General features: G+C 36.1%; 1 protein-coding gene across 1 annotated transcript; it reads right to left on the reverse strand.

Moving 5' to 3' along the window:
* Positions 1 to 8,509: 8,509 nt before the first annotated feature.
* LOC145039492 (uncharacterized) lies at positions 8,510 to 9,469 on the reverse strand. The gene is made up of 3 exons (XM_078987544.1): positions 9,137 to 9,469; positions 8,883 to 9,043; positions 8,510 to 8,834 (listed from the first exon to the last, which is right to left on the reverse strand). The coding sequence occupies exons 1-3, from the start codon at positions 9,467 to 9,469 to the stop codon at positions 8,510 to 8,512; spliced, it is 819 nt and encodes a 272-aa protein (XP_078843670.1).
* Positions 9,470 to 9,730: the final 261 nt, after the last annotated feature.

A 9,730-nucleotide genomic window follows, 5' to 3' on the forward strand; every position in this document is an offset into this window, starting at 1 on the left:
AGCACTTAATGGAGAAAGTACTTAATATGGTAGTACGGTGGGCGTAACCCAGTGTACGTGGCGCGTAAATCCCAAACCCTAGTACGTTGCGTGTACCAGAATGGTACGCTAAGCGTATGCATCACTGATGGGTCGAATCTGTTTTGGGCCTTTGTGATTTTGGGCCTTACTTTGGTTATTGGACTTGGTTGCATTTTGTGAATTATGGGTCATTTTATCTGTCATAGGCCATGGATATATTGGTTGGGCCTTATTGGGCCAAGAGGCCCATTATTGATTTTAGACGTGGACTTTGGGCCCAGTAGCAAAGAAAAGGTATTTTGGGCCTTATGGAAGGATTTGAGAATTTAGGTTTCCTTTGATTAAGTAAAGCTCTAACATAGATTATTATTATTGTTCAGCACAGGAGGTTATAGATTGTTAGGAGAGCAACTTTCGTATTCAGCACATAAAGGTGAGTCTTCTCACCATACCAATGGGTCTAAGGCACTAAGGCCGGCCTATTCTATGATATGTGGATTGTCGATTAATTATGTGTTGTGACAAGTATGACTTTTGTATGGAAGACCTCGGGGGGTTCCCGTGGCAAATGGTACAAGACCTTGGAGGGTTTCCAAGGCATCCTAGTATATTTGCATGATTAGCTTGTATGTTATTTGCTTGGTAGGAAGACCATGTGTGGGTTCCCATGGCAGGAAGTCCATATGGGGGTTCCCATGGCAGGAAGACCATATGGGGGTTCCTATGGCAGATGGTAAGATCATGTGGGGGTTCCAGTGGCACTAGGTGTAAGACCTGGGAGGGTTTCCGGGGCTTCCTCATATGTTGTATGCATGGCTTATGTGATTTTTATAGTTGTTTAGCTAGTACGTTGTGTGAGATGTGATTGTGTGTGGTTATGCTATGGGGAACTCACTAAGCTCTCAAGCTTACTGTTTGTGGATTTGTTTCAGGTACATCTGAGCCCAAGGACAAGGGCAGTGCATGATGGTGCGACGTGCACTCTATCTCTCTTTCATTGATATGTTTTGAGGACACTCTTGTAACGCCTGCGTTTCTGGGCTTGTCATTAAAGTTAATATAATAGTCTAGGTTAACCTTTGTAACCGGTTTTGAAATAATAGAAGTGTATTATTTGAGTATTATGTGTTTTGTGCTTAACTGTGTGACTTAATTGAATTAAGAATAAAAATAAACATCAAAATGAAATGTTAGATAATCTCGATATCTATGGATAATGTTGTAGTAGTTGAAATGAGGTTTCCGAATATATAAAGAATGCCGAAATCCGAGTTATAATGAAGAAGTTATGACCTGTCGAAGTTTCGCGTCAGAACCGGCACAACACGGAATGGCGTAAAATACAAATTTAAGATAGAGCAATATATAGCCTTGTAATCTCAACGAAATTCGTAGAATATGTTAAACCGAGAGCGTACATAAAAAGAACGCCCAAATCTGACTTTGTATGAGAAAGTTATGATTTTTCGAAGTTTCGACTTAGCAGTATGCAACCCGAATACTCGATTTAAGACCGGGCGGTTTTTAGCCGAAACAATCTAAACGAGAATCGAAGATCTCGTTAATTGTAGTGAAAATATGAAAAGATAGGCAAAAACGGACGTCGGATGAAGAAGTTATGAATTTATAACGGGGTTTTCTTGTCCCGGCCTACTAAAAAAAATTCAAAATTAGCCGACAGAGTCTAAATAAAAGTTGTAGAGCGTAGTCTCACCTACATGGGGATATAAAGAACGTCGAAAACGGAGTTCGTATGAGGAAGATATGAATTTTTGAAGTTTATTTAACAATTTCGGTATTTATTTTAAATATAAAATATCTGATATTATCCAACGGGAGTCGGCGATCTTATCCCCATTACGCCCAACGTAAATCTATTTACGCCCAGCTTAAATCTATTTACGCCCAACGTAGTTTGGGTTTTTAGCCCCCTATAAAAGGATGTCGAGCGCAGCCGAGTTCTTTGCTCATTTCTTCCCTTTCTCTCGCGTTTTTGCATCGTTTTCCATGCAAGAAATATCCCAAAGCCCCGGTATTAATCCCGAGCCCCGAAGCAAGTCCCAAAGCCCCAAAGATCCCGAGAAGTGAAATTCCCGAGCTGAAGCTCTGCCCGCGAGGATCCCGGTTTTTGTGAAGATCTTCCAGATCTACCCAAGAATACTACTTCTAAAAGTCGTAGTGTTGTCCGATCATCTTCTGATCAAGTGAGTGTGTAGTTACTTTCTTCTAATGCATAATTATGAAGTATTTTATATAAAATACGTGTTATGTGTATATTTTGTTGTTATATGTGTGAATGTATATTCACTTTCTTCTATCTCATAGATCTGATTTATTCTCTATGAAATACGTGTTATGTGTGTGTGCCTCATCTGTTATATGGAATATGTATTGATTGAACATGCTATACTGGTTTTAAACTATGTATAAAAATATATATTTTTATCTACTAATATGTTGGGTAGAACATGGGTAGATAGTTGATGTGTGATAAATAGATGAAAGGTCTCGATGTTGTTGATGTTAACCTAGTCATCTAGCGGAGTATGGATGACGACCACGGACTCTTTCTAGACAGTCCAGTGGAACGCTATCAGTTTCATAACCTGTAGGTTTTGTGAACGATGTGTTCATTGGTGTACTCTATCCCCCTCATGGTTGCCTTTAGGATATCTATTGTTGAGGAAACCCCTTAGCAGTAATGTCCGTCCCGATGAAAATCCTAGATTAGGTCCCTTGAGATAGATGTTGTTTTAGGGACATAAAGTGAGGATAACGGGAATGGGTAATCGGGTTATTGTTAGTTGGTGAAATTAAATATAATTATTTATTGTGGGTTGAAAACCCTATATGCTCACCAGGCTCCCAAGCCTGATCCACTCAGTTTATTTGTATTACAGGTAGTGGCGCGAGGGCATAAGATGGATGAATCATCAAGTTGTTTTGTTTACAAGTCTGTATATGTATATATTTGTTGAATGACTTGTAATATTATCGTTTATACTTTACTATCTGTATCAGAACATGACATCCCGAGTTTTGATTATATAATGAAAATGCATCTCTTGATGAAATGCTTTGATAAATATTATTTTATCATACTTTGTTTTTGGGAACATATTCCGCAGCTCTTTTAAATCAAAAGGATTTACTCTGAAATTATTTTAAAAAGCATAAATGAAATCGGTCTTTCTGGCCGAGATTTTGGGGATGTCACAACTCTGATGTTTCAAATGAAGTTGTACTGAATATTTATTGGAAAAAAATTATGTTGGGATTTCATGATTATGCAATGTGTTTTATTAATTAAGAATGAAAATTTTCTTTGTAAAATTTGGATCATTACCGTTTGTGGATTTGTTTCAGGTACATCCGAGCCCAAGGGCAAGGGCAATGCATGATGGCGTGGCGTGCACTCTATCTCTCTTTCATTGATATGTTTTGGGGACACTCTGATGTTTCAAATGAAGTTCTAATGAATATTGATTTGAAAAAAATTATGTTGGGATTTCATGATTATGCAATGTGTTTTATTAATTAAAAATGAAAATTTTTTTTGTAAAATTTGGGTCATTACAAGTTGGTATCGGAGTCTTGGTTTGAGGGATTCGGGCACACTCTCGAGTGTGTCAGGTTTCAAACTAAGAAAATGGTAAAATTGTTTTCAAAAGTAACATAAAAAGGTTTTTTTAAAAGAAATGAAAAGATGAGAGTGCAACGCGCGTGATCATCCGCGCCAAGTAAGTAGTTCCCCAATATGTTAGCCATTTTATACTGATATTTGAGTTTTGCTTATTAAATGGAACTTGCTATGTGTATGCTTTTAAAATTGTATACGGTTAGGAGCTTCTAGCATCAGAATGATTGATTTGGCCTTATTTCATGTTCCTTGTTTGGTTGTGGTCCTAGGGTAGAATCTTTTATTCGAAAGTCTATTTGATCATTTTTTTGTGTACAATTTGCATGCATAAAGGCAACCTGTTATGATTGATCTGATTGATATGAGTAGAGTAAATCTTAGGACAGTCTGAGATTAATATATGCGGTAGTTGTGGGATATGGTTTAGTTTTGGGACGAACTGGAGTTATCAGGTAGAATAGTGGGGAAAGGTACAGGTAGGTGTGGAATGTAGTATTGGGCCCATACTACTGGAAGCACAAGACCTCTACCTGAACCAATGTTAAATCTGACGACTTCAAGGAGGACCAGTGTGGGAAGATCCCTTATATGGAAATCCTGATCATTGTAATTTATGACATTTCAGTTCAGCATGGTGGTGACATGATTTGGAGTGGGGGGGGGGGGGTCAGGGACGGGATCTGGATCCAAAGCGGGATCAGACGACACTACTGATGTCATTGATGAGAGGTTGTACGAGCTTATTGCAGCCGAGGTTACCAAGGGAATCCTTGACGATACCCCAGTCATTTTCGGGACGGTCAAGGAGGGCATTATGGAGATCATGGAGGAGAGACTCAGATCATTCAGGGCTGAGATTGTTGCGGGCCAGATTGGGGCCCGAAGTCCCTCGTTCCGGGAGTTCAAGGTGTGTAGGGCTCCGGAGTTTTCGGGGGTTAGGGACCCCATTGTCAGCCGACGTTGGGTGGCGGCTATCGAGAACACCCAGTGTACGAGTTCTTGCCCGAATACGGCAAAGGTTGGGTTCACTTCTTGTATGTTGAGAGACAGGGCACGCTTGAACTCGACGAGTCCAATGAAGATTGTCGTGCAAGGACTTCTGCATGGACTCAGCGAGTCGATAAGGTGACTCGGTGAGTCAACTTGGGTTTTCCCAACTTTTGGGCATGCTTGAACTCAGTGAGTTGTAGGAAAATCGACGAGTCAGTGGGGGGATTTCACAACTACTCGAGTTTTGGAAGGACTTGACGAGTCAATGACTGCACTCAGCGAGTCGGGTCAACATGGACTGTTGACCTTGACCATTGACTTTGACTTTGACCAAGGATTGGCTAGTTGACTTCTAGGGCATTTTGGGAAAATTAAAAACTTATGAATATGGTTCTATGGTGAATATAGGTGGTGGAGTTTGTGGCAGTGATCCGAGAGATTGGGCTTATCATTTCGTTTCGACAGTTGAGAGGTGAGTTATCCTCACTATACTAAGGGGCTCTAAGGTATTAAGGCCGACTCATTGGATATGATATCCTAGCAGTGTGTAATATGTTGTGTATGAGTTAGTGTTGCATGTTAGTTACTATGCGAGTTAGGTAGATCTATAGAACTACCTGTAGTATTATGTGATTATCTGTATGTGCATTAGTTGCGTTATATGTCGACATATTATGTGAGATGGGTCAAGGTAATACTGCTCCGTGCGGTAACCAACAAACCCAGGAGCATTCCAGATACGAGCTGAGGGAGACTCGTATTATGGGTTCAATGGCAATCTAGATGTGAGATGTGGGCCCGAAAGGCAATCCAGACTCATAATGTGGGCCTAGGGGTAATCGACTCTGTAAAGTTGTGGACCAGTACATGCTTTTATTTGTATATGTATTATATGCAGGGTATCGGTATTTTGGGGGGAACTGACTAAGCTTTCGGGCTTACGGTTTCAATTTATTGTTTCAGGTACATCAGGGGATCGCGGCAAGGCAAATGCGTGACCGTACAGCTCCTCATGTTTTGTTTATGTTTTTGGGAAAACTCTGAGATTATACATTTTGAAAACAAGTTTGTAATGATTTAATGGTTTTGAAACGTTTTTAAAAGTTCAAATATGGCATGTTTTATGGGTCTTACAGGAATGTATGTATCATTCCTTGCATTTGTTTTTTTAATCTATTTGATTAATCAGATTGTAACTGAAAGTGTATTGTTATTTGATTCATATATTGATGATGTATATGTACTTTCGTATATAGATTTGGGGAAACTCCATTCAGGAAAACTTTGGAATCACCTTCTGCATGGAAGTCACATTGGTTCTTTTTTGTGCCCAATCCAAGATTTGATACAGATATAATAATCGAGGTAATAACAACTCTGTTGGAATTGGAATCCGAGATTCCATTCCGTGGCCTAATAAATAGAATTCAATTCTATCACAATCCTTTAAAAAACCATGTTTAATAGATTTCATTCGCCATTCCTATGGAAAGTGGAAGGAAGGAAGGAATTCAATTCCATGTTTTCCTTTTTATTTACCAAAAAAGACCAAAATACCCTCTATTTATGTTTTGTGTATTGTTTGTTGGATATGGATTACTTTATGAGCCCAGGTGAAAGAAGTTATGATGCTCTTGGGTTAATGAAACAATTAAGTGAACATACAGATTCAGCATATGCAAATGCTCAAGAGGTTTTGGGAGATAAAACTCCCGATTCCATTCTAAAGAAGAGATTCTCAGAAAAAGGCGAAAAGGCTCGCCAAGAATCAAATCTTCTAGTATGTTTATTTTCTTTTCTTTTTTGCAACTATTCTGTAAAAAAAATTGAGTCCAATCCACATTAGAATTGTGCAACAAATATTGGTTCTTGGTTTGCATATTTCACATTTTTTTTGTTTTTAATAATTTGAGGTTTATATATTTTGGGGTTTATTTTTTATTTTTTTGCAGAGTGAAAGAAGGGTGTTGGATTTTAGTGAATGTGGGAGTCCAAGAAAGGGTGGTGGTCGTGGTGGTGGTGTAAGTTTCACAAGCCCATCTTCCTACCTCTTAAAAAGTTGCAGGTAGAGATTGTGGAGTGGTGGTCAATGTGTACAACAAACATCCTAATTTTTATAAATTTTATATTTTTGATATCAAACTGTCATTTGTTGTGTTAACATATGGATTTTTCTTCCCTTCTCTGCCCAAGCTATATCCTATTTTGAATTAACATAAACTTAATTAAAGTCATTGTATATCTATATCTATATGTTATCTATGAATTCGAGTATTTAAGTAGTTAGTGTTCTTTGTTTGGGCATACTCAATATGTTTAATAAATAGGTTGAGAAATCTCAACTCGACACAACGTTTAAATGGGTTGTATGTTCAATAAATAAGTTGAAATTGAATTAGAGTTATTTAATTTTTAAATGGGTTGAATTTTCAATAAATAAGTTGAAATTCTTTGGAGGTATACCTAGTGCTAAATATGTCATGTGTTAGGAAATATTTACTAAACCAATGCCTTGAAAAAAGAGGGCTTCTCAATAGAAAAGGAAGGTTTGTCAAATGAATTTCCAATTCTGTGAAAACAAGCCTAAATAAGTTAGTTATCCTTCGTAGTAACAAAACTAAGGGTCGTCCAATCATTGTTTCTTGAGGAAAATAAATACGAAAGTATATATATATATATATATATATATATATATATATATATATATATATATATATATATATATATCAAGTACAAGAACCTGATGATTGTACATGATAGTGGGTATCCTGTGATTTTTTAAAATGATCAATAAACATATTTTATTATTTTACCTTTTGACATTTGTTCATATTTCATTCTTTCAAAATATATTATTACTTTTCTAACTTAATTTTCAACGACTTAACCCTTTTAAGTCATACTCCCTAGAATAAGTTAAACAAAAATAGCCCTTAAATGACAACATTTGAAATTGTTCCTGTTAGTATATTTGTTTGTTGCAGGAAAGTAACAGTGACTGGATCACAAAGAGTAATTTGTGTGGCAGAGGCAATGATAATGCACAAGGTTGCCTCTACTTCAACTCCTCCACCACCACCACCTGTAGATATGAATCTCAAAAATCTCTCTGTCTATCAGTGGTGCAGTAATTTGTTCTCATGTCTGAAAGTTAGGGTCTGCAAGAGGGTGTTGTGGTCGTTTTTTTTTTATTTTTTATTTTTTATGTTTAACTAATTTTGTTGTTTATTTATATTAAATGTTTATGATAGGAATTAAGGGTGCGTTTGGTACAGAGAAATGGAATTGCTGTAGAGAATGGAAATGCAGAGAAAGAGAATTAAGCTAGAGAAAGAGAATTGACTGCTTTGTTTGGTAGAACTGAGAATTCACTAGAGAAATGTTTTTGAGAATCATTTCTCTTGTTTGGTTGTATTAATCAGTTAAATGAAAATGAGTTTTTTTTACCTTGTTTATTCATTTTCAAACAACATTCTTTTATAAAAATGCATTATGATGTATATCTTAATTAATCAAAATATACATCTTTTATGTTTTTAATTTTTTTATTTTAATATTAATTGTTACTAAATAATTCATTTTCTAATTAATTAATATTATTTTATATATATCTTGTATTGGAAAACATATTTCTAATATGAAAGAATAACATACTAATAGATTTTAAAGAAATATGACCATCATACTATTCAAAAACTATATCCAATGTAGCATATGCAAAAAAATATATAATTCAATATTCCTAACAACTAAAAAAAACATAATTATGTCTAATACGGAATGTGTAAAAGAGTCAACTTCAATATTCGTAAAAAAAATAAAATAAAATAAAAAAAAACATAACTTAAAATAACCTAATCATGATATTGAGCCATCCTCAATCATTTCCATATAACAAATCTTTTCTTCTTCTGTCATCTTAAAAGATGTCCGGGCACGAAATTGATCTTTGCTAAGCATGTCAATCGCCTTAATTCGTAGTTTGACATTGATATTTGGCATGTGTTGTATATCTTCGATAACTTTATCTATCATATCACATGTTTCCTTATTTTCTTGTATTCCTATATTGTATATTGTTTCATTGAGTTTTTCACCAACCTCCTTGAAAGTCTCTTTCATTTCTTTTGCAGCTTCCTTATAAGAGCTTTCGGTGTCATCTATTGGAGACCTTTTGTGTTTACTATTATCACGAGCAATTTGTTACGTCTCTTCAACAATATTTTCCAACCCTTCCACATCAACAAGTGAGCTTCTTTGAGTCTCTTCAGTCACATCTTCTCCAAGATCAGTAGCTCCATGACCAGTAGATCTGTCCTTACCGAAGATTTTACACAGATTATCAAATTGGGGAAATGGTTTATCGTGAAAACATGCAGCACCTTTATGACTCTACAAGAATGACACATAATTAATTGGTTACTACTCATTTACAATATGTTTTAATGACACAAAAAAGTACTACAAACATAATCATTATATTACCTTTATGTACTCATCCCAAACTTCAGCATCGGCGGAAATACAACATTTATCCGTATCCCAGCTGAATCCACTTGTGTTTGTTCCGTATACCATGCCGTGCACGATGTTGAAATGGTTTTTCCATGTCTTCATCCTCGATTTAATATGAGGCTCTACTTTCAAACCCGAGTTAGAAAGACTTGCATCTAGTAATTGTTGCATTGCCTTTAAATAATTGGGTTTGAATCCGTTATCGGCACCACCATACTTTCCGGATACATGTAACTCTAACAATGCTTCAATTAACTTTGCATCTTCTTCAGTAGTCCATGTGTGTTTGTTTCGTCCAGCCATGCGTACAAAAATTTTTACAATCCTAACATTAAACATAATACTATCATACCACAATGAATACAAAATATAATAAAACAATCATAACAGCCCCTGTTTAGGGTTGTATGTAACGTTCGTAAATCCGGGCTAGTCAATTTAGAGACAATAAGTGTCGAAAACGACTTTTCGACAAAGGGATATTTAGAATAAATAATCTTAACCAAGTTGTATAATATATCTCAAGGTTTCCGTACATATAAAGAACGCCGAAATCCGAGTTAT

Source organism: Lactuca saligna, chromosome 4, assembly GCF_052625555.1.
Source record: "Lactuca saligna cultivar CGN05327 chromosome 4, ASM5262555v1, whole genome shotgun sequence".
Classification (NCBI taxonomy): Eukaryota; Viridiplantae; Streptophyta; class Magnoliopsida; order Asterales; family Asteraceae; genus Lactuca; species Lactuca saligna.